We start from the raw sequence: 26146 nt of genomic DNA, 5'->3' as shown, positions 1-26146 counted from the left end.
AAGTCAGGTGTGTGTGTGTGTGCTACAGTGCACCTGTGGAGGTCAGGTCTGTGTGTGTGTGCTACAGTGCACCTGTGGAGGTCAGGTCCGTGTGTGTGCTATAGTGCACCTGTGGAGGTCAGGTCTGTGTGTGTGTGCTACAGTGCACCTGTGGAGGTCAGGTCTGTGTGTGTGTGTGTGTGCTACAGTGCACCTGTGGAGATCAGATCTGTGTGTGTGTGCTACAGTGCACCTGTGGAGGTCAGGTCATATGTGTGATACAGTGCACCTGTGGAGGTCAGGTCATGTGTGTATGTTATAGTACACCTGTGGAGGTCAGGTCTGTATGTGTGCTACAGTGCACCTGTGGAGGTCAGGTCATGTGTGTGTGTTATAGTACACCTGTGGAGGTCAGGTCTGTATGTGTGCTACAGTGCACCTGTGGAGGTCAGGTCTGTGTGTGTGTGCTACAGTGCACCTGTGGAGGTCAGGTCTGGGTGTATGTGATACAGTGTACCTGTGGTGGTCAGGTCTGTGTGTGTGTGTGTGATACAGTGCACCTGTGGAGGTCAGGTCTATGTGTGTGTGATACAGTGCACCTGTGGAAGTCAGGTCTGTGTGTGTGCTACAGTGTACCTGTGGAGTTCAGGTCATGTGTGTGTGCTACAGTGCACCTGTGGAGGTCAGGTCATGTGTGTGTGCTACAGTGCACCTGTGGAAGTCAGGTGTGTGTGTGTGTGTGCTATAGTGCACCTGTGGAGGTCAGGTCTGTGTGTGTGTGCTACAGTGCACCTGTGGAGGTCAGGTCTGTGTGTGTGCTACAGTGTACCTGTGGAGGTCATGTCATGTGTGTGTGATACAGTGCACCTGTGGAGGTCAGGTCTGTGTGTGTGCTACAGTGCACCTGTGGTCAGGACATGTGTGTGTGCTACAGTGTACCTGTGGAGGTCAGGTCATGTGTGTGATACAGTGCACCTGTGGAGGTCAGGTCATGTGTGTGTGCTACAGTGTACCTGTGGAGTTCAGGTCATGTGTGTGTGCTACAGTGCACCTGTGGAGGTCAGGTCATGTGTGTGTGCTACAGTGCACCTGTGGAAGTCAGGTGTGTGTGTGTGTGCTATAGTGCACCTGTGGAGGTCAGGTCTGTGTGTGTGTGCTACAGTGCACCTGTGGAGGTCAGGTCTGTGTGTGTGTGCTACAGTGTACCTGTGGAGGTCATGTCATGTGTGTGTGATACAGTGCACCTGTGGAGGTCAGGTCTGTGTGTGTGCTACAGTGCACCTGTGGTCAGGACATGTGTGTGTGCTACAGTGTACCTGTGGAGGTCAGGTCATGTGTGTGATACAGTGCACCTGTGGAGGTCAGGTCATGTGTGTGTGATACAGTGCACCTGTGGAGGTCAGGTGACAGCGTGCATTAAGTAGTTAGTCCTCTCTGTGCACCCTGAGAACTCCGTGTCCTGACTTCTGGAAACTTTCACCTAGAGAGCTCGGGTCACCAGGCTTGGTGGCAAGTGCTTTTATCTGCAGACTTCTCCCTGGCCCTGGACATTATTCTTAAAATACTTTTTCTTCCTGCTAATTAGAAAAAGCATCATACTATGCTAGGAAATGTACACAGGGAGCTTGCTTCCTTTCATGTCAACATCAGTGATTTCCCCAGAGTACAACTAATAATCAGAGAAACTCCGTCACCACTGGGCTGAGGACCTCACATACCTACCTGTTCCTCTTGCTTCCCCAAAACTCTTCCATGGTCTGTAAAACTAAGCCTAGATTTCCTATTATTAAAAACCAAAACAACTTCCCTAGTTCTCTTTTCAGCCAGCATCTCTATAGTTCCAAATATAGTGTAGTGCATGCTCTCTGATATAAGCTGAGGAAGGAGCCAGCAGCTGGGGAAGAGGTTCAAAATATGTTGCATAAAACTATCAAAGAATAAACAAAAACGTCATCCCTCCCCCATGAAATCTTACTGCAAAATCTTTCTTCCAGTTTCCAGCTTCCTAACACAAGGATCAAGGCACCTTCATTCCTAATGGCTATGAACTGCATTTCCAGTGCATGATGATTATATTGCCTGTCCCTCTAGAGTCGCCTCCTCGTGGGAGAGGCAGCAAACTTGAGAAATACAGTCAGATGCTCAGTGTGCTATCAACAGATCAAGACCCAAGTGCCAAGGAGAGAAAGCACAGCAGGGATGGTGGGATCTACACTTGAGGAGCAGACAGAGGGCAGACGTGCTGCCTGAGGTGTGAGGAGCACAGAGGGTTTTTAAGAAGCACGGGTGTCTACCCCCAGGACAGGTGCTCTATGGCAGGGACAGGAAGTGACACAAAATCCCAGGATGGTGAAAAAGGAAGCCCTGGCAGGTCAGCGTAGGAACTGAGAGATGCTATTCTTAGATGGGACTGAAAGTTTTCAAACTGTCTGATAAATACTTCCAGGAAGAAAGGTGAAAGTAGTATTACTTAAAATGTAAAAATGAAACCTACAGAACCCGACAGCCCCCTAGGAACACTGTCGACCGTATTTGGAGGACTGGAGTAAAATGAAAATGAAACAAGTGCTGTTGTTATTATCTTTAAAATCAGACATAAAGAGTGCCATGCATACAGTCTTCCTTTCTTCTTGGCCGCATCTGTTAACAGTGACAACACAGTGTCCCACCCCAATATCACAAGGTCTCCTTAGAAATGCCACTGTCCTGTAATCATATCTCTAAAACCTATTACTTGAGTTGTGACATTAGTTGGCTAGAAACCTTCAGCATCTCCAAGAAACCCTAAGGTAAGTGCGTTCCCTAATTATTATTTAGATGTCAGTCTTTAAAACTGGCCATATTTTTTAAAAAGGCACTGCCATTGCCGACCGCTTCCAAAGATGCCTTCCATTCCTGAAGGCTGCGTTCTATTCGCCAGCTCAGTACAACAGAAGTTACGTAAAGCATCTTACCATGTCCACCAAGGCCACATAGAGGAACATGCCTGCCGTGATTGCGAAGATCCAGAGTGTGATGTTGTTGGCGTACTGTCCAACAGCTGTGCCTATGAGCATCCCTATGTAAGCCATCATGGCAGAGAGGAGGTTGTACACAATCGCTTGCTTTACGGTCATGCCTGCTTTCAGAAGAACTGCAAAATCACCTGCAATTCAGACATCATGGGGCAGTTTAAAACTACAGGATTTGAAAGCACGACTTTGAGTGGAAAAAACTATCAATAAAAAATTAAGAATGCTTCATACAAACATTATTTGCCAACATGGTAGAGGTGTAAGAGGTGACAGAATTGTTCTACATCCTGTGTGTGGGACAGTTGCATAAGTCTGTATGCATGCAAGGAGGCCAAGCAACCATATAGAAAAAGCCAATTAAAAAGCCAGGTGTAGTATCACATGTCTTTTATCACTTGAGACGCGGAGGCAGGTGGATAGCTGAGTTCAAGGCCAGCTGGTCGGTCTATGAAGCGAGTTCTAAGACAGCCAGGGCTACTCAGAGAAACCTTGTCTCAAAGGAAAAAAACATCAAACAACCCCAAAAACCCAATCAATAGTTAATTCCTGCTCTTCGATGGGAAACAGCCAAAGTTAGAAGAGTGGTAACAGCCTCTTTAAGTATATTTTATGTGATGTATACATCTATTTTCCTAAAAATAACAAAAAAAAACCTTTATGAAATCCCCAAATATAAGGAAAGCAAAACACTTTCCCCTGGCATCTTCCATGTACTCAGGACAGTGCTCTAAAGAACACACACGATGCTGCAAAGGGCAGACACTGGCACATGAGGAAGACTCCTAGGGCGATTTTTCTAGAGATCTAGGTGCTCACAAGTTTCACAGACAGCAACACAAGCAAAAACAGAACAGTAAGAAGAAAACAAGACGGTTTTTCTTCATCTAACACTGAGCATGGGGAAAGCAGTTAATTATTATTCAGTGAGATGCTAGTGGATCAGGTAAACACTGCTGGACAGAAGATTCTTGAAGCTGAAGGGTCCAAGGTGTAGCTTTACTTATTGTAATGGCTTTCTTTGTTCTAGTTATTAAGTATGCAAGCACCCAACCAAACAATAAATAGTATACGCAAGGTGTTATGTAGACAACTGTCAGGGCTTTGTTCTTTCCGTAAGACTCTTAAGATCTCTGTATCTAATTTAAAAAAAAAAAGTATGCTCTCTAACTCTCATGGCCAGCTAACAACAGAGAAACTGCTCCAAAGTATTATTTTTTCATATTCCAATAAGTTGCTATAACCACAAAAACCCACATTTTTCAGTTATCTATATTTATTTGAAAATTAAGAGTTATTCCAATGTCTTAAGCATTGCCACTCTATTCCCCTTATACTTTCCCTGCCTTGTTCCTAAGTCTTTGTTTTAGGGTTACTGCTGTTGCGGCTTAGAGTTACAGGATCAAATGTAACTTGGGGGAGGAAATAGTTTCTTTGGCTTGCATATCCAGAGTCATAGTCTACCGAGGGAAGCCAAGGCAGGAACCCAGACTGGGGGTGGAGGTAACCTGGGAGCAGGAGCTGATGCAGAGGCCAAGGAGTAGTGCTACCTACTGGCTTGCTCCATGTGGCATGCACAAGACTGCTTTCTAGTAGAACTCAGGGCCACCTGAGTCCACAATGGGCTGGGTCCTCTCCCATCAGAGGCACGCAGATCTGAGTCTGAGGTCAGACTGGTCTACAGAGCTAGTTCCAGGACAGCCAGTGCTATGCAGGGAATCCCTTGGAAGGAAGCAAGCAAGCAAGCAAGCAAGCAAACAAACAGAAAATGCTCCATAGCCAGATCTCATGGAGGCATTTTCTCAATCGGGTTCCCTCTTCTTAGATGCCAAGTTGACAGAAAACCATGCAGTACAGCTGTTTCTTGGTCCTCCTGCAGAGCCCTGCACTGGATCTCCCTCAGCCTCCTCCCCCCCCTCTGTCTCTCTCTCTCTCTCTCTCTCTCTCTCTCTCTCTCTCTCTGTGTGTCTCTGTCTTCCCCCCCCCCCCTCATTCCCTGAGGTCTGGCTTATTTGTCCAGTCTTCTCTAAGTTCCTGTATGGAAGGAGCTACCTCAACTTCTTTCTCCATAAACTTATCCTCTGTGCAGTAATTCACCCTGAACTAAATTAAAGGCAACCTTTTAGTAGGGGGCTAAATATTAGAAAGTGACACTGCTGGTGTGTCCTTTAGTTTGGTTATGAAGCCCACTGCTTCCTTTATAGCGTCACAAATGTTTTGACACTTAATGAACAGTGGCAGAAGGACAAACCGCATCAGTGCATTAAACAGCTAGTCAGTCTGTCCTGCTACCACAGAGGGATGGGATGAGTCACTTCACTCTTGGGTAACTAGGAGGATGCAGTAACTAATCACAACCCACAGTGTGTTTGTTGGGACAGGACCTCATGCAGCCCAAGCTGGCCTTGAACTTGGGACCTTCAGAAGGAACTGTTTTATTTAATTCCTACAAAAAATAAGACATAGCTGCCTCTGGTACCTCGAGGGGAATGTATCCACAGTGGTGTGTACAACTGTCATTTTCTTAAAGCACTCACACCTGTGCTGTCTGTCTGCCTCTGTCTCTCAACTTAGCCTGTACTTAATTTATATTAAAAAAAAATTCTTTATAATCTCCAGCTCGACCAACAAAACTCGTTCTTATGTCCTTTGGTCCAGAGGTCTCCCGATCTTTGCCAACACACACGGCATGTAATCACCACTACTCACAAACTCTAGGACTACTGTATTAGTTCCCCAATCCCTGCGCCCTTTTCCACTAACACAGCCAACAACTTGCTTTGTGTTGCTGTATTTCTGATTTTTTGAGAATATTATGAATGGAGTCAAACACACATTGCTTGGGTCTGGATTTTCATCCCACGGCATAATGTACACGAACTCATCCACACCACTCTGCACTAGGAAATTACTTTTTTACTTCTCAGCAGAATTCATCCATAGATGAATCACACTGCGCTTATTTACCAGGCTTAGGAACATTCAGGTTACTTATCATTTGTGGCAATTATGAACTTTACACAGTAAAAAAGCTTTTGTATCAAACCAACTTTTCATTTGTCTTCAGTAAAGCCATATTATTTTTTATATTTCTAATATTATAAGAAATTTCATTTCACCAAATATAAGACTGCAATTGCTCATATCCTTGACAATATATCACAAACCCATGAACTGAAAAATTGCATTCATCTACCATCTTTTACCTTCTTTAATAAATGTCTATTGAAATCTTTCATCTGATTTTTTTGGGGGGTGGGGTGGGGGTGGGGTCAGGAGAGTTTCCTGTCTCTAAATTAAGAAGTCTTTAATACTATGGTCCTAATGGCCTTTTATAAATAAATGTCTTCCAAATTTTCAGTCTGTGGCTTTTTTTTTCACTCTCTAAACAATGTCTGTTACATTTAAAATTTATGTGGAATCCTCTGTTTTCTTAATGGATTATGTATTTAGTAATATGCCTAAGGAGACCTGACTAACCCAGACACAAAGATACTGTGTGGATTAATGGTTTACTCTGAGTTACTCTGTGTTTATGGTGTGAGGTATGAGTCACAGACTTGTGTCGGCTTCTGCTTTTGGCACGTGAACATCCTATATCAAGCAGCATTTGCTGAATCCTATCTGTAAGGAATTTTTTTTGTACTTTTACTGAAAAACAAACAAACAACCCTTCCATATATACAGATAGACTAAGCTATATTTCAATGTGTTTTGGGAATGTAGCTAAAACAAGTTTCAAATCAATTTGTTGTCATTTTTCAAACTTTTACAGATTGTTTCCTTTTCACCTAAAAGCTTTTTAAAAGCTCATTAATCTCTGCAAGTGAACCTGTTGTCTGACTGCTGAAAATCTAAAAGAAAAGCACAGAGCTTGTAATAGTGAGTCTTCTGGCCCATGGGCCACCTCTGACTTGTGTTGGTAACGGGGAGTTTCCAGGGCAGACTCCATGCATCCTGTTAGATGTAAGCTAAACACAGTGGGCCAGTCTGACCTCCTTGGGAGCTAGGTATGTGCATGGTGCACAAAATAGATGCAGGCAAAACATCTACACATAAAAATGAATGAAAACTGAAAGAAAATTCTACATAAATCTAAACAGTGAATGACCAACTTTCCTTAGACAACTTTCACACGTTACAGAGAACTTATGTTGAACTAAGTTTAATCTCTGATGTACTGAGGGGATGGGAAAGTGCACGGCACTACACCTTATCTGAGCTGAGTCCTAAAAATTGATTCATTTATCAGTTGTGATTTTCTTGGTGTCAAAGCACACTTCTCAGAATCAAAAGGGGAGTTCGGGCCAAGCACGGCGGTACATGCCTGTACACCTGGGAGGGGGAGGCGGGGCTGACACAAGTTTGAGATTGGTCTCATCTACACAGCAAGTTCCAGACCTGCTTGGGCTATATGGTAAGATTCTATCACAAAACAAAACAAATAGCCAAACCTCTGTTTTTAGAACATATAGCAACAATTATAAAATAAACATAAGACAATGGTTATCCAAAATAAGAGAGGGAAATTGAAGTGAATACAAAAATAGAACCTGCACAAAACAGTTTAGATACTTGGATTATAGTACCACAACCACAAGCAATAAAACATGAAAAAATAGGAGCAAAAAGGGCCTGACAAGTATCTCCCCATCCCCTGCCCTGACAGGGTTTCTCTGTGTAGCCTTGGCTGTCCTAGATTCACTTCGTAGACCAGGCTGGCCTCAAACTCACAGAGATCCAACTGTTTCTGCCTCCCAGAATGCTGGGATTATAGGCGTGTGCCTCCATGCCCAGTTCCTTGAAATTATTCTAAAGGTTCTTCTTTACTAAAATCATGCAGAATCTTTCCCCCCCCCACACACAAACACATATACACACACACATGTGTGCACGCATGCGTGCACAGGCACACCCACACCAAAGTGTCTGAGCAGCTAATTTTACGGCTGGAAAAAAAAAGGATTAGAAGCTGATGATTATTCAAAAGCCTCAGTGCTCCTCAGTGATGGTGAGGACCACTTTGCAGTTTTTCTAATGGCCACGCATGCACCCAAGTCTCTTTAAACAACATCCTGTTTACTATTTGAACAGCAGTGTGAGCTCTTCATCACCTGTGAAGAAGTACTGTCTTAGGTTCCCTGGTTCAATTTTTAGTTATGTAATAGCAAAAACTTAACACTTCTTCTTTAAGAAAATGTAATGTATATGATACATGAAATAAAATTAAAAAGGGTTAATACCATAATCAGGCGTTTGAGAAATGATACCTCCTTTTAATTTATGATCGTCAACCTAGACAGCATGTATGATCCTTCCTAGGAAGCAAAAAGCACACGGCACTGACATTTCTTTGATGGGGGCAGCAGGCGCTCTTCGGCTCACATTGGGACATGCCTGGTGACTGATGGCACTCTACACCTGTCAGCAGACTTTCTGTCATAACATCTCTCTGCAGTTCAATGCATGGTACAACTGAGGAAGGCCTGGGTTGGATGAAAGGCGGTAACTTTTGAGGCACATACCTAACTCATGTGGCAGCTCATGACAGAAGACGGCTATTGAGGTACTGATCCCTCCAGTCAGTCCAGCGCTGAAAGCGGCACCTGGGGAGGAGGATGAACACAGCGAGCGTGAGTGAGATGCAGGCCTCTGGGCTCCTCCACTCTTCAGCGAGCTGCCCCTTCTATGTAAGTTACTTTCACCCATCTTACACATCATGGCTTTTGACTGTCCACTGGTGTATAAGATCTCGTCCCCCTGGCAGAAGTCTATAGTCTTTAGTATCATAGCTACTATGATTATGAAAGATATGGCTTCTGCTTTCTGTAAGAAACCAAAGGCCATTCATTTCTGACTAATAAAATCTAGATCCCAGAGTATCATGTCCTGGTGACAGTTAATGTTCTAAATTAGCCATTAGCTTACATGGCAACAACAGCACCTATAGTTCACATATGTTCTAGTGTATGTGGATTTGCTATGGTGGGTTTTAATGTGAAACTTTTCTTCACTTTTCCAAAGCTGTGGAAACTTAATTAAATCCAAGAATGAAATTATACTGGCCTCTTGTAAGTGAGTCTATACATTTGAAGTGCAATGTTAAAGTAACAGTTTCAGTAAGGTGAATGCACTTTAACGAGAAAGCAAGTTATTTAAGAAATATACTATAGACAATTCTTTAGCTTCAGAGAACCAAATGCTACTAACATTTTATTTTTTTAACATTTCTACTTACAAATACCATATATCCTTTGGAGAAAAACAAATGGGAGTAATGCATAGCAAGACATTTAAAACTGCAGGTAAATTTTAACCGTATGGATTACAGCTCATAAAGATTAGCAGGGCTTAGTAGGAAAAGGAAACCGTGCCACAGAACAAGTTGTAGCCCAGCCTGAGGGCACTCACCAATGGCCAGCCCGTCACTGAAGTTGTGGATACCGTCCCCCATGATCACCATCCAGGCGATATTGGCAATTCCTGTTTCCTTCAGGTCTGAGCCAGAGTGGCAGGGGCCATGTGAGTGGTGGGCATGCCTGTGGTGCCACTGGTGGCTGTGCGTCCTCAGCACGGCTTTCTCCTCGTCGTGCTGGTTCTGTGACGCCACATGGATCTCCTGCTCGTGAACGGGGTGCAGCCCGTCGCTCTGAGAATGATCCATGGCTTTCTCCTCCTCGGCGCTCAGGTAGTTTTTAGGAGGGGATTCTTGTTGGCCTTCTAAATCCGTCAGCTCAGTCTCATTAAGTCGATCTTCAGAAACTACCGAGTCATCCGTTCCTACGTTAGAATAAAGGATACACTCATCCAGCAAATGCCTTTGTACGTGCTCGTCTATCTACACCTGGGAGATCAGCAGTGAGATGAACACCGCTCAAGAGAACGTACTGTATGAGCCATTCCATTGGAATATTTTCCTAAAATCTATCAGCTAAAAAAATATAATGACTTGTCCAAGTCAGTTAGCTGACGGCAAAGTTCTCTACATGTGTGCTCCACCAATAACGATCCTCAGAGATATTCATTGGGATGTCCTGGCCACATGCAATCCATCATCTTTAAAAGATTATCTTCCAGAGTTGGACAGATGGCTCAGCAGTTAGGAGCACTGGCTGCTCTTCCAGAGGTCTTGAGCTCCATTCCCAGCAACCACATGTGGCTCACAACCATCTATAATGTGGTCTGATGCCCTCTTCTGGTGTGCAGGTGTCCATGCACATAGAACAATAATATACACAAAATAAATAAACATTGAAATATTATCTGCCAGCACTACTTGTTTTATGACAAAGATCTGGCTTTGCGCTGTTGTCTTTTGGGAGAGTTGCACAGCTAGGGAAGATTGCCATCTATGCTGAAAACCATGCATACACTGAGGGGAAAAGAGAAATTCAAACACAAAAGGAAAAAAAACAGGCTAAGAAAATATTTTTTCTCTGAAAACTGTCTTAGCTACGTCAATCTGTTAGAAAACAGAATGTGGATTTTAAATACAAGGGCAAGCCATTCTTCTTTAACTACAGAGACAACTTTTCATTATCCCTTTATAATCAATTACATATAAAACAAACTGTATACTGACGAGAAATAGTGCCCCTCGCTGGGCATGATAATCTACTTGCAACCCCAGCTTGGGGAGACCGAGGCCTGGGCTGAACAATTCCAACACTACCCCAGAAGATGGCTTCCTTCCTTCTGTGGGTTGTTCTGGCTTTGACAGAGTGGTCTCGCTAGGCTGCCCCAGGCTAGCTGAGGTTGTGGGTGAGTGCCGTCATGCCTGACCCTTGCTTTATTTCACTCAACGTATTTTTTAAACTAGAAGTGGTACGTTTTCCTTGCTCCTAATATATCTGGTGCCACAGCACCAACAGCACTGAAGCTAACTAAAGTAAGCACATGAAGAAAATTATAGGATCCACTCACATTTAAGGAAGAACACATTAGGAAAACCACAAAGAAAAATTTAATTCACACTGCTAGAAACAATTTTTCAATTTTAAGTTTCTCATTGCAATAGTGGCTACCGGCAAGGGGCTTGAGTTGGAGCCAATCAGCATCCGGCGTGCTGTTTAACTTGTGATCTGAAAGCTTTCTTCCAATCGTTGATTCTTCTGTGCTCTGCTTCATAAACCATTTCTGTTTTCCCTGTTGGGGGGAAATCTGATATTAGTTTAACATCTGCAGCAATAACTAGTAATGATATAGCCATAGTCAGCCCCATTTGGGGGCAACTGATGTTACTAGTAACCCAGCTTATCATTTGTAAATTGCTCATTACATTTTTATTTAATGTAAGTCTATGTGGGCACATGTGTGCATATACACATTTACATGTATGTCATAGTATGTGTGTAGGTCAGAAGACAAATTGGGGGGCTCTCTCCTTCCACCTATAGGTTCTGGGTAAAGATCTCAGGCTTAGCCCTGAGCTCCTTTACCCTCTGACCCATTTCACTGGCTACATCCATCTACTTGACGAACAGAGCGCATGGTACTGTGTTCCTAGGCACCCCACCTGGGACGTGTGAAATCTGGGCACAATGCTTCTGTAATTCTACAGTAGCACAAGGTTCCGGATTTTTAGGCTCGTTTTCTCATCGTGGTGGAAGCATCCCCTTCTCTGGGTGTGGCATGGTGGAAGAATGAAGCATGAGCTACAACGCTCAGTCCTTCCCCATCCCTGGCCTCTGCTACCCTGAGCCCCTGGCAGCCACACTTACTCTGCTGTTAGGGGATACTTTAAGATTCCTCATACTGAGAGCAAGCAGGGCCCACAGCTCTGTGCCTACCTAGTTTCATCTGACGTGAGCGCTCTCTAGTTCCATCCACCTTGCTGCAGGTAGCAGCGTACATACACTCTTTTTATGCATGAGTCCCCGGTGCATACATGCCACAGTTGGTTTCTGTTCGCCAGGGAAAGCTCGGCCTATTCCCATTTCCTGTGCTACACACCAGCTCAGGACTGCAGATGTCCCCTTGGCTTACTAACCTGGCTTCCTCTGAATATATTTCTAGTACTGGGACTATGGGGCGATCACGTGGTGGGTTTGTTTTTAGTTTTCTGGGGAACCTCCAGACAGCTTCATAATGGCTACAAGTATTTTCCCTGTCTTCCTAAGGTGTGCAAAGACTTTCTTCTCTCCACATCCTTGTCAGCACTTGTTGTCTTTTAAGCTTTTTCTTTCTGTTCTTCCTTCCTTCATAATTAGTTATTATTGGAGAGGTTTCTTTTCTTTTTTTGGTTTTTGAGACAGGGTTTCTCTACATTGCCTTGGCTGTCCTGGACTCTCTTTGTAGACCAGGCTGGCCTCGAACTCATGGCAATCTGCCTGCCTCTGCCTCCCGAGTGCTGGGATTACAGGGGTGAACCACTGTACCTGGCTGAGATTTGTTATTGTGGTTGGTTGTTTGTTGTCAGGGGGGCACGTCTGAAGCAAGCCAAGCGTGCTGCCTCTCAGCTGTCCTCCTGGCTCTCACCGTGACTCTGGGCTCTCTCTGCTGACTAGCAATACTGACGGTTGCCAAGTGCTTCTGAGTTGCTCACTCTGGACATTTGTCCATTACATGATCACTGTCAGTGTTTCTTCCTGTGCTGTGTAGGAGGCTTTTACATTTACTGTGACACAACTCCTCTTACTTCCTATACTTTGGGCATCATGCTTTAAAAAATAATCACACTTTAGACCAGTATCTTGAAATGTTTGTCGTGTTTTTCCTAACAGTTTCGTGGCCTCAGACTGCTGGTTTGTGAGTGCCAAGCTTCAGCCTTCTGCGCGCATCTCCAGCACCACTTACTGAAGCCTTGGTTATTACAGCTCTGTAGCCTGTCTTGGAGTCCACACATTGCTGTGGGTTTATGAGCATTTTAGCAATGCTAGTTCTTCTGAACGGAAATCTTCCCTATTTCCCCCTCCACATGGTAGCTACCATAATGGGATGTCTTGCTTAATTCCTTTCTCAAGAGGCTCATGCTGTAATTCTGTCAGCTGACTCTATAGCCTGAAACTTTACTGGACGTACTTATCAGTTCTGCTTATCTTTTGGGAGAACGTTTAGGTTTTCCTGTGAACAGGATCATCTCTTCTGCAAATAGAAAAATGTGAATTCCTCCATCCTACCTGTGTGCTTTTCTGCTCTGACCACCGTGACTACAATTTTTAGTAGCACACTGTTGGTCTGAATCAGAAAGGAAATACGTTCTCAGTTTTCCCAACTCAGCGTCATGTTGGCCGTGGGTTTATCACAATCACCTGCCAAAGTGCTGAGGCACACTCGCCCTCTATATATACAAACTGTTTTGTTTAATCCTGAAAGAATAGTGCTTTTTACCAAACTCCTTTCTTGCTTCTGTTGAGATGATCAAAATGCTTTTTAGGTGTCAAAGTCTTAAGCACTTGTTTATTTCACCTAATCAGTCACCAAGCCTTACTGATTCAATTCCCGCATCACCACCTATTTGCCATTCTTTGTGGCGTGACTCTGGTCCACGCCCCATCACCTGTCTTCTCCATTACCCTGCAGTGTTTCCACGGACGATTCTTTACTCCTCCCACTAGCCCTGCTTGGGCATTTTCATCACTTTACTGTCCACTCACCTTCTTTATCAGAAATAATTATAGCCTTTCAAGCATAATATGTAATTAGAACCATTTCATTAGTACATAATTAAATTCATTTCACTTTTCTCATAAGGTCTTCCTTTTCAGCTCCTTTTACTACTCCACAGATAATATTTTTCTGGGATTCTTATCTTAATCAGTCCTCCTTTGAAGACAAGCAATCAGAACTAAATAAAGGATTTAAAATGTGACATGAAAAATACAGATAAATAAAATGTATTCTTGTTTAGGTGGTAACCAGAGATCATGAGGATCACAGAGAGCCACACAACTAATGTCTGCATGGACCAGACTCAGCACCTGATCCCGCTTGAGAGAGCTGTCCCGAGTCTAGTTTGTCTCAAGGGAATACATAAAAATGTGTGTGTGTGCATGTGTGCACGTGCATGAGTGTACATGGCACACAACTGCAACCAAACAAAAATATGACTACCTAGAGTACTGGAAAAAATATATTTGGAATTAACAAGATAGGAGAAATTTGTAACTGTAGTCCATTATAGAAAGTTTTACTTAAATATAATATATTGGGGCTATCTATGTGTCACTACCTCAAATACCACTGACATGTATTGTGACATGCTGTTTCAGCCAATGTGAACCAATGTGGACAGAGTTAAGCCACAGTGAATGGTAGTACTTTAAATCAATTTTCTGAGGGACGTTTTCATATGTGAAACATTAGACACAGTCTCAATAAAATCAAGGCTGTTGAGGCATCTTCTCCCAAGTGGTGTGTCGTTACTTGAACGAGTTACTGCTTCCATTATTTCCCTCTGCCATCATTTTCCTACAGTTTCCAAGTGAGTCTATTCTGAGCCCCTCTTCCTTTTCACATTTCTACTACCAGTGAAGTATTTCTGATAGAGAAGGTATTATATGAAAAAATTTATTGTAAGATAATACAATCAGAGCCACATAAGATTGAATAAAAAAAAAAAAAAAAAAAAAAAAAAAGAGGCTACAGAGAGATGGCTCAGAGGTTAAGAGCACTGGCTACTCTTCCAAAGGTCCTGAGTTCAATTCCTCAGCAACCACATGGTGGCTCACAACCACCTATAATAAGATCTGGTGCCCTCTTCTGGTGTGCAGTGTACATGCAGGCAGAATATGGGATGCATAATAAATAAACCTGTTTTTAAAAACTGAAAAAAAGACAAATGTTTCCATTTATTCATACTTATTTAAAAACTGGTCAATAGCTTTTCCTTTTCCCATTCTACATAAATAATTAGGTATGATGAAACACAAGCTATCTTAGACCCTGCTATATCTTGATTATAAATGCCAAAGTAAATATAATGACAAAAGTGACAAAGATCAGAGGCAGGAAAAAAGACAGAGATGGAATATACACCAACATTATAATTAAGAGAAACTGTGTGTTCAGAATGAGGACCTGTACCTAAAAAACAGACACATGAAAACCACTTACTCTTTGTTGCTTGTAGTGCTTAAACATTCGAATGCAGTGTTCGATGATGAACAGTAAGTAAATGCCCCCTAATGCAACAAGTCCTTTCAACACAGCGTCATATTCTTCTAGAAACTTCTTAGATTCATGTCCATGAGAGTGACCATGCCCATGCGCATGCTGATGGCTGTGGTCATGTCCACCCTGAGACTATTAGAAAATAACTGAAATTATTTCAAAGTTCAAATAGAACATCTTAGAAACATAGAAAGGCTATCTTCTAGTTTTTAGTCTAATTTTAAGCTTTTATTGGTACATAAAATTATACAGACTTATTTGGTTTCTTGAATATTTTAATAACGCATGTACTATATAGTATTCAAATCATATTAAGTTTCTTCAAACATTTATCATTTTTTTCGGTAAAGAAACCGCCTGGAGTTCACATACACACACACACACAGACACACACACAGACACACACACACACACACACACACACACAGACACACACACACACACACACAGACACACACACACAGACACACACACACACAGACACACACACACAGACACACAGACACACACACACAGACACACACACACACAGACACACACACACAGACACACACACACACACACACACACACACACAGACACACACACACACACACACACACAGACACACAGACACACACACACAGACACACACACAGACACACACACACACACACACACACACACACACACACACACACACACACACCGTTCCTCCTCATCTACAGCCCCCTAGCTTCGCTTGCCCTCATCTACAGTCACTCTGTGTGCAACAGCAGAGCTCACAGCTCCCACAGAGCGGAAATGACAAGACGTCCTCGCCTACCTCCCTCTTGCCCACCAACTTCCTCTAATGTCACCTTTTATGAGATCAAAGCTTCGGATCCCACATGTGCTACATGAATGTTTTTTAAGTCTCAGAGTATTTCACTGATACCATACGACAGAAAGTTGTCTTCTGGTTAATATCCTTGGCTTATTACCTGGAAATTATTGTACTTCATGATAAAACAAATGCCTCTAAGGTTAAAAAAAATACTAGTGAACGAATGAAGCCAAAAGAAGTAACAAAAAAAAATGAAACCTTTGTAAACATAAATTGGTATCACTTACATCAGAAATATTTAGTAAAAACAAAACAAAGCACTGACTGATGCAAAGCGGTTCAGTACTGTACCCTCCTGGCCATATGCACGAGCACTACACAGCACATGCATTTCCTCTACGGTTTTCTTTCTTCTTCTTCTTTTTTGTTTTTTAAGACAGGGTTTCTCTGTGTAGCCCTGGCTATCCGGGAACTCTCTTTGTAGACCAGGCTGGCCTCGAACTCACAAGAGATCAGCCTGCCTCTGCCTCCCGTGTGCTGGGATTAAGGGTTTGCGCCATCACGCCGGGCTTCATGATTTTCTCAAGGTGTACAATGATCAGGTGATCTATCACTCTTAGTCCCACTTAAGACCCAATGATTCGGTTTATTTGAAATATTGATTCAAAAAACATTGCGATTAAAACCGTGAAAATGAGAAAAAAAAATACCTTCAACCTGTAAGAACATACAGTCACACACACAAAACCAACACTATTATGGTGTGCTCCTCAGGAACACGGTATCTTCATGTGTAACTTTTAGCAGAGTGAAAGCATTTCTTACATGGGGCAGGAGATGAAGAAGGGCGTCTCCACTCATTGTTCCCACAGCCAGTGCAACAAGGAACGTGAGAAGGAATTTGAAGCATCCTTGGTTGATGATGGGAACCAAAACCACGCCCAGCAGGGAAAGCAGGCTAATGACAGTGATGGAAATGATGCCGCAGATCCACGCTGCAGGGAAACAGGCAGCGTTAGTCTAACAGCACAAAAGGAAGGTTCTAAAGGACAAACAGGACATAGGTGAGTAGAGAAGACACATCTCACCTAGACCACATACAAGCATCTTTATAACATCACTGCGTTTCAACGCAAAACAAAACCATGATAGACAGACAACACGAAACACGTGTGATCGAGTCATACATAGTGCCCACCACGGTCTATACTAGAAGAGTGACTTCAAATGGCTATGTCAACCAATATCCAAACAGTAATGATTTTTTTCTATGTTTAAAAGCAGAGCATAAATAAAAGTTATTTAACAATATAATTACATAACTTCTGTACCAAGTGTAGTATTTATCAACTACATTACAATTCAAAGTTTTCCTAACACAATGTTTTAAAAACTTAATAAATCAGGTGCAAATGGAAGTACAGTCACATGCCCAACATTAGTATCATACCCTGTAGCTTTACTGTTACAAGTAAAGATCTCAGCTGGCTGCGGTGGCACACTTCTGTAACCTTTGCTACCCGAGAGGCTGAGGTGGGAGAACTGCAAGCTCAACTCTAGACTTAGCAATTTAGCCAGACCTTATAATAGTAAAATAAAAAGGGCGTGTCCATATGTTAGCGGGAGTGGTGCTTGTCAGCTCAGGTGATGCCCTGTACTGCAAAAGCAGGCAGATGAGGGTGGAAATGACGCTCAGATGCGCAGTAAATGCTGAACATGACCAGAAACACTCGTGTTCATGTACTGTGCGTGGTAGTCAGCAGTCCAGGGCATGGATCAGTAGGCACAGTCAAAAATGATATAAGTCCTCTTTTGCTAAATTAGCTAACAGAACTAATGCAATAGGTCACTCATCACTAATGGGAAGCCGTGTCCCTTCCTCCCTTAACAGATAACCACTATTAGGTAAGAATGGGAAACTAAGAAGACCAAAGACCCACACATATAACTAACCCCACAGGGACAAGGTCATGACACTAGACTTAGATTCCAATTTCCAATCACTTGGAAGCAATGGAGGAAGAGAAACCCAGTTCCTTTCCAAAAATCTTAGCTCAGGGAAACATTACAGAAGCAACATGGTTGCTGAAACCAAAGGATTAAAAGTAGAGCCTCCATCTGATGTTATTATAGGGCACTCTAATTAAAACCCCTATTTCAGGAAGAAAAGCATACAGTCCAAGGTTAAAATCTCATTTAGAATGATAACAAAGTCACTGTACCTCGGCTCTCTGGTGACAACAATGAAATCTGTAAAAGAGCCTGGCCGTGTCAAGAGGTCAAAGAACGAGATTCAATAAATTTTACACCAGAGCTTTTGAAGTTAGTTGCCTAACAAAGTAGCTAAGCCAACAAAGGTTTGTTAAAACCACCGAAGCTCTCTCTAGCTTTGATCATATTCACAGGATGGGGAAAGATTAAAGAAAAACTGTACTTCTGACTACATGGAAGAAAGCAACGTTAGTAACGGAAGCATCAAGCACCGTGGAGGCAAAATATCTTCTCCAGCAACGCTGGCTTCTCCTTTCCAACCACACATCATCCTTCACGGGCAATATTCCAATCTAGAAGCAATTTATCTCAAAACAGTGGCCGCAGAGAAATTCCAATAAAGAACTTAAAGGGAGAAGCAGTAAGCTAATTGGGTAAACCAATAGTCTGTATCCCAAATCCCTCGGTAAGCTGGGAACATATTATAACCATACACACGCACTAATGCAAATATGAGGACTAATACTGTCAATAAATAATGATCCGAAGTATACAACATATGCCAAGTAAGCCACCTTGATAACGGTAACTTCCTAATTATCAGGAATGTACAGTAATCAGATTTATTCTAAACAAAAAAATGCAAGATTACTAAAACTACCCAATAGCAGTATTTTATTTCTATGCTAAAATGTCCAGGAAAATTCAAACATAAAGGTAAAGATGCTAAATTAAAGTCCATCATTTGCAAAAAAATCTAGGTGTGTAAACTTGTTATCATTGTTTATGTTTCCCCCTCAGGTTACCTTCTATGTAATACTTTCATTTAGACTATGATTATGATTATAACAGAAACAAATTTCTAAATTTTAATCTACAGAAAATGCCATTTGATATACTAGACATTTAAAATAACCATCACACAATGCAATGTAGAATATTAATAAAATATTAGCATTGAGAGCATATTTAAAGTTTAAACTTATAACATTTTAAAATTTCAAGCCATATTAAGACAGCATTCATATTAATTAGCATATTAAAATCCTGTTCAGAGACTTGAGGTAAAGTGTAATGGTGGAGCACTGCTTCATCAGGCCCTGAGTTTAAACCTAGTATGAGGGGGGAGAAATCTACTACTTAAACAAAAAACTACTTAAAAGGAACATTATCTTATGCAAATATTTCTAAAGTCCTTATGTCAACATGTGGTTAGGAGCATCCTGGATGTGAAAAAAGTCTAGGAAATTTTCTGTAGGTTCACACAAATTGTAATGTTCCGCAATGACAATCTGAAATGGCTGTTGGTCAGCTACCCAAGGGGCAAGTAGTCAAGTTAGCAAAGCCTAATGCAATAAAGGTCAAATTCTTAATATCCTAATTGTGCACTACGTTCAATAAAATGAGAATCAGCCACCAGCAGAGCAACATGCGCACACACACACACACAGAGTCATGTATATCTGGGGAGTTGTGTGAGCTCACGTGTGACAGGTATGGAAATTACAGAAAGAGAAACTATGGTCTAAGAGGAAGAAACAGTTTGAAAGAGGAAAGCTCACTTAAGAGTAAAAAAATATTATAACATCATAAAAGAAAAGCCTTCCATAATTCATTCAGAGTCATCACTTCCCAATCTAGAGGACAGCCCCCACTGTACCTTAAAGGGCATGGTATCTACTTAGACTAAACTCAATGGCCCTCTGACACTCATCAAAGATAAGATTATGCCAAAAGTTGTTCCTTCAGATGACACGTTAATACAAAATTCAGATAAACACATTAAAAATTATTCAAAGGTTTTGGTGGTTTCTTCTCTACATGGCAAATGTTTGTAATTACTTGTTCAATGATCGCCAATTGAAAATTGAAATTAAGAAGATTTGGTAAATAAAATTAAATGATTTATATGTGACTTTGAACATTTACCTTTTAAAAGGTTTCTATTTCTTCAATTAGGATAAATTTTCACACTGGTTACAGTGTTTATCTTCCATTAGTGCGCCGCTCAGCATGCTGACACTGTATACTCTAACAACCCACCCAAAGCTCACATGAGGTGGGCAAAAAGAATCACAACGCTAGAGATCTGTGGCCACTGTTGGTGAGCACAGAGTGCAGACGAAAGGCACGTGGCCACTGCTGGTGAGCACAGAGTGCAGACAAAAGGCGCGTGGCCACTGTTGGTGAGCACAGAGCGCAGACGAAAGGCACGTGGCCACTGCTGGTGAGCACAGAGTGCAGACAAAAGGCGCGTGGCCACTGCTGGTGAGCACAGAGTGCAGACAAAAGGCGCGTGGCCACTGTTGGTGAGCACAGAGCGCAGAGGAAAGGCACGTGGCCACTGTTGGTGAGCACAGAGCGCAGAGGAAAGGCACGTGGCCACTGCTGGTGAGCACAGAGTGCAGACAAAAGGCACGTGGCCACTGTTGGTGAGCACAGAGTGCAGATGAAAGGCACGTGGCCACTGTTGGTGAGCACAGAGTGCAGATGAAAGGCACGTGGCCACTGTTGGTGAGCACAGAGTGCAGATGAAAGGCACGTGGCCACTGTTGGTGAGCACAGAGTGCAGATGAAAGGCACGTGGCCACTGTTGGTAGCACAGAGTGCAGACGAAAGGCACGTGGCCACAGCTGCACCTCCTCACTGTCGTCAGCAACAATCCTCGAGGACTCAGCATTGTTATGAGTCTGCTTAATACCAGGGAATTGTACACTTAATAACTAAGATCAAATTGTTACATTTTATGTTAACATTAAAAGGGGAAGAAACATTTCCCATTATTATAGGCTTAACTTTTAAAAATTGTGATAAAGCATCTAACATAAAATTAGCTATTTTAAAAAGTCAAAATTAAACGTGGAGCAGGGTGTGGTGGAGCACACCTTTAATCCCAGCACTCAAAGGGGCAGAGGTGGGAGGACCTCTGTGAGTTCGAGGCCAGCCTGGTCTACACAGTGAGTCCAGGACAGGCAAGCCTACACAGAGAAATCCTATCTCAAAAAAACCAAAGCAAAACCAAAATTAAACATCGAGCTGGGGACTTGCCTCAGAAGCACAGGATCACAGAGGACAGGTAGGGCTGGTCATAACACGGTCAGAGCTGGGCTGCTGAAAGGATGCCTAAGCCAACCCTCTAACTTTTACATACTGTTTCCTTCACAAAGTCATAGCACTTTCAAAGAATTCTTAGCCATGGGTTTTATAAATCACTATATTTTACTTACTAAAGGAGGCTACATACAAAAAAAAGATGATAGGTAAAAGAAAAATTAAGTATAAGTATGCCTGAATGAAGTGTTAACAGTTAATTTAAATGACTGTCTTTCAAATTTGAGCTAATTATGATAAAGATGAAGACAAAACTATGTAACTTCATAAAATTATCTCCGCGCGTCTACACTTACTTCAAGGCACTAGACATAAGCAGCAAGTATCTATCTACCATGAATTACCACCTGTTTCTGCCAGCCCTAAGTACGTCAGCAGGCTGGAGAGCTGGCTCAGTGCTTACAGCACTTGTTGCTCCTGCAGAGGACCTGGGTTCAGTTCCTAGCACCCACAAGGTGGAGTCCCAACCTCCTGGAACCCCAGTTGCAGAGTATTCAATGTCCTTTTCTGGCCTATGAGGGCACAAGGCATGCACACGGCACACAGACATATATGCAGGCAAGACACCTAGATGTCTTCTATAGGTGACAACTATTCCGTGACAACTGTGTCATTAACACAGCCACTTCCATGTATGTGCGCTAGCACACTTTTCCTCTTTCAATTATTTACTTTTCATTTTTCAAAAAAATAGTCGTAGTTCTCCAGGATTAGAGATCAGAGCATACATTTTTTTTCTAGCATCCTTCTCATAAACTCCCCCCCAACACACACACACACACACACACACACACACACCTTTGACCTATATTCAGTTTTGCCTATAGTGTACTTAGAAATACTTTTCCAGGTTGTTCAGTGATTTTTCGCTTACATAAGCTCCTATTTTCTAAATACACTGGGGGGGGGGGGGGGAAGCAATGAAAAAATTTCAATTTCTAATCAAGTTATTGTGCTTTTCTAATCACAATTTGTTTGGTGTAAAACAAAGTAAAACGCAGCTGGAAAGGTATCTTTCCGAGAACTCATACCTAACAAGCAATATGCAAACTATTAAATACAACTAGCAAATGTTTTCTTTATTTGTACCCAAGATACCATATGTAATAAAAAGAGCTAAGTGTCTGAAGCAAGCTTCACTTATTCCGCAAATTAGGTTGCTTGAAACGTTAAAGGTCTTCAAGCTTAGTTATCACCAACTCCTTTCCTCATTACCAGGAGAGAAAATGCGTTCTTTTAAAAAGAAGCGCTCATCTGTGGAAACTTTCTAATTAACTTGGTGCAAAGCATGTGCAAGATGGCAGTTTTCTACACTGTTTCAGCATTTTAATTGGCAGAAAATGCTTAGCAGCCTATTCACGACCCCCCTTGGTAATTAAGCTAGGGTCAACCCTATGACTAAATGAGCCAATCTTGTGAAACAAACGATTTCTACCATGCACACTACTCAGGGTATTCGGTTTACAGCAGCCTTTGAACAAAGTTAATGAGGTAGTAGCTGAGTCACTATGGGAGATTTATAGAAAACAAGTTAACCTTTCTTAATGGTGCAGCAGTCATTAAAAATAATTACTAGCGGGGCATTCTCTCTAACAATTATTAACATCTATCAGGACATAATTAATTCAAGCTGCATTTCTGACAATGCTAAAAAAAAAAAAAAAACAACACCTGCAAACAACTAATCAATATTCACTATTTGTAACATACTTGTTTTCAAAGCAAGCACAATTTCCTCTAAGGTTTTCAAATTGAATTAACTGTAACTTCCAGTATTACTAGTTACATAGCTGTCAACAGCTTGATTTCAATATATGGATTCTGGCAATATTACAACATAGACAACATTAATTAACGCCCTAATCCACCACTGGCTTGAAAGCAGTGAACTGCAATTTTTTTTTAGACTCCTTCAAAATAAAAACACTATTAATTTTAACTTTAAACAATCTTGTTAGTTTCCATTTTTCCCTATGTAGAAAAAGTACATTCTACTTTCAATTAAGCTTAATCTCTGATTCCCTTTTTGTGACGGCGAGAAGGTCAGTCTCCCATCTTCAAAGAATGATAAGTGTGAGGTCAAGAAAGAAGACAAATGGCATCTTTTCCACAGTCAACGTTCAAATTCAATTGTAGACTCACGCTGTCCCCATCTTCCAAGCTGGGTGAAGGCAGCTTGAGGACTTCCCCCTTTCCTTTCTTAAAGATGGCGTCTCACTCGGTAGAGCAGGCTGGCTGTGGGTTCAGAGGCACCTGTGTCTGCCATCTAAGTCCCTTGATTACAGGGCATGTGGACCGTATCTAGTTCTTAAGATCATGCTTGGGGATACTTCTCAATGACTAATCAAGCGCAGGTAGGACGAGAACCACGGTGACACCGACACTTTCTACAAGCCTGTCAGTGGGTGACGACACACAGCTCGCGCTCTCTCTCTCTCTCTCTCTCTCTCTCTCTGCCTCTCACTTACATTCTAACAAGATCCCACCCAGTGATGAGCAGAAGCCTTTAGTACCGCAGAGTCCACAGCTGCACTGCAGCGCCGTGCGAGCTGGAGCAAAGCACTTCTCTGAGCCTCACAAAACTAAAGACAAGAAAGTGCCTATCGTGAGGAGTTGATCAATCCGTCAGGAACAGCAGCACAACCTGTGGTCACAGCTGTGTAGGAGACTGAAGCAGGAGTCCTTGAGCCCAAGTTCAAGGCCAGCCTGGGTAGCAATGAACCACAATTCAACTCAAGAATGAGTGAGCGAAGAGTGAGCGGATGCCCTTTCTTTGCGAAAGTGTTGGATCTAACACACCATAAGGTACCACCAACTGTCACTACTGTAATTGATTTGTCTAGTCTAAGGCTAACCAGTCCTAGAAAGGCAGGCACTGAGAACACCGCTTACCTTGTAAAAAAACGACATTTCCTTTCATGTGCAGATATCCAAAACCTGATTCCCAAATAAAACTCTTACAAGTGAGAATCAGATATTCCTAGAAGTGTGTACATTATCCCTATGCGATAAAATGTTAAAAATTCTGTCCTTCACCGTGCTAGAACTCAATTTTTACCCATATCCATAAATACAATTTTTAGAAGCTTTCATAACAGTCCCCTAAGGTCAGAACATCTTGGGTACTTTGACCTCAACTTTGAAGAGAAGAATGAAAGAAAAGTAGCATAGTCAGCTGTCTGCCAAGCTTATTGAGAAGAGAGAAACGCGGGGGTTTGGGGATGCAAAGGCAGAAAGCCTAAGCCTCAAGCAAAGGGCTCGACCTTGAGATAAGGCACGGTACAGTTTACACGTAAGAAAAGAAAAAGTACCATACACGTGACAGAAAGTTACTAAACAGCGCAAAGATAAGACAAACATCACAGAGGAATTCAGGATTCAGCCAATTTAGAAGGTAATGGCATAAGGATGAGCTGCCTACAATTTTTATCAGGCCAACGTTAATGTGTGTGGGCTGTCACTCACTAAGCCCGTGAATTGTGGGCAACTTACTTCTCTATGCCGCAGATTCTATCCAAAAAGAAAACAAACCACATGTGAAAAGTAAGAATAACAAAAATTTTCTTTCAGAATTATTGCTGAAACTTAGTGAGAAAAAAAGAAGCATTAAAAAACATTTGACATATAAATCCCAAAGTGTGCCAGGTTGAAGCCTAGCACAACTACCTACTACCTAGGATGCTAGGGGCACGAGCAGTACCTGCCCCATAGGGCCGCTGGGAGGGGCGAGTGAACTGAGTTCAGAAGGAAGCCTGCAACGTGTGTTTGTAAAGTAAACAAACTAAACTACCAATACACTGTTAACCATCACCATAGAAACAAAAACTCCTGTGCTGGAGGATCTCACTTAGAGTTTAGAAAATAAATCTAGATTAAGTGTTAGAGACTTGCAAGGGCTAAGAAGATAGACAAAAAGGCAATAAGCTACTTCACGAATCAAAAAGCCAAATAGGAACAGGATGACCATAAGCCCCTTTATAACAGAGTGCACGGAGTTAGAAGACGCACACCACTGGACTAACGGTTACACAAGGGAAAAGCGGGAGAGCAGACCCGGGAGGGAAGCCTAAGGACCATCACAGTGGCGCTGCCGGGCCAACGGGACAGCAGGAGCAATCTGGAAACAGTGCTGGCGCGTCAACCGGACGCAGGTGGCATGCGAGCCGTGTGGCGTGTCTGAGACAGTCCCACTCCTTCGCCTCCAGCTTCCCATGTTACGTCTTCAAAATCCACTCGTCTTTGCTTTTCCTGAAGCACTAACCCTGCTGAAGACTAAATAATTGTGCTGTAAAATAACTTTGATCACAAGCCCCCTTATTTACACTGCTTTGTCAAGAAAGATCTCTATTTCCTTTTTAATCTTCTCTGTCTGCAGCAAAACACTCCTTTATAAGGACAGAAGAAATAAAAAATACTAAGCCTCTTTGCTTCCTCCAATATTTTATGTGTATATGTAAATCTGATCAGAACATTAAAAGATGACACCTAAACGAAACCAACAATGTAGTATTTCTCTTTAATTAAGCTATAATTTAAGAGACAGTACGAGTACAATCTTAAGGAGAAATAATGTCTTTCTTACCTGATGCCCCTATATTTGCTTTATCTTCAGGAATCAGAGTTTTATCGTTATTTAAATCTTCAACTAAAAGTTTGTCAAAATGCTCAATACAAAGTCTGCTGTCAATCTGATACAGCAATGCAGGACAAAGGTACGTAAACAGATCAGGTGAGATGGGAGAGTTGGCTCCAAGACCAAAGTGGTTCAGCAACTGAGTGACGTTCAAACACTGCAAGGAAATGGAAAAAACAAACCGTATAAGCAAGTTTTTAAGATTATGTAGAAAATGAGTTACTGTGAAATTAAGATAGTCTAAATGTCACTAGAAAATGACTGCAGGACAAATGCATAAGAATC

At 42.2% G+C, this 26146-nt stretch overlaps 1 protein-coding gene and 1 long non-coding RNA gene across 9 annotated transcripts in view; one reads left to right on the top strand and one right to left on the bottom strand.

Annotated features, from left to right (window-relative positions):
- The window catches only part of SLC39A10 (solute carrier family 39 member 10), a 93797-nt gene that overhangs the window by 4323 nt on the left and 63328 nt on the right, over nucleotides 1-26146 (bottom strand). For all 8 annotated transcript variants that reach the window (XM_084779461.1, XM_084779456.1, XM_084779463.1 and 5 more), the window contains 7 exons: nucleotides 25811-26018; nucleotides 16732-16901; nucleotides 15045-15233; nucleotides 11015-11135; nucleotides 9402-9770; nucleotides 8516-8596; nucleotides 2934-3124 (listed from right to left, as the gene is read on the bottom strand). In XM_084779461.1, coding sequence (XP_084635587.1) covers nucleotides 2934-3124; nucleotides 8516-8596; nucleotides 9402-9770; nucleotides 11015-11135; nucleotides 15045-15233; nucleotides 16732-16901; nucleotides 25811-26018 — 1329 coding nt within the window. The remainder of the gene's footprint in view (nucleotides 1-2933; nucleotides 3125-8515; nucleotides 8597-9401; nucleotides 9771-11014; nucleotides 11136-15044; nucleotides 15234-16731; nucleotides 16902-25810; nucleotides 26019-26146) is intronic.
- Nucleotides 441-2924, top strand: LOC311596221. The gene is made up of 3 exons (XR_014778764.1): nucleotides 441-666; nucleotides 785-1193; nucleotides 1304-2924. It is a non-coding gene; the product is annotated as an uncharacterized lncRNA (long non-coding RNA).

This window comes from Acomys minous (genome assembly GCF_964271855.1).
Source record: "Acomys minous genome assembly, chromosome: 4".
Taxonomy (NCBI): domain Eukaryota; kingdom Metazoa; phylum Chordata; class Mammalia; order Rodentia; family Muridae; genus Acomys; species Acomys minous.
The sequence above is the reverse complement of the archived record's forward strand: the minus strand, read 5'-3'. Positions and strand labels throughout refer to the sequence as shown.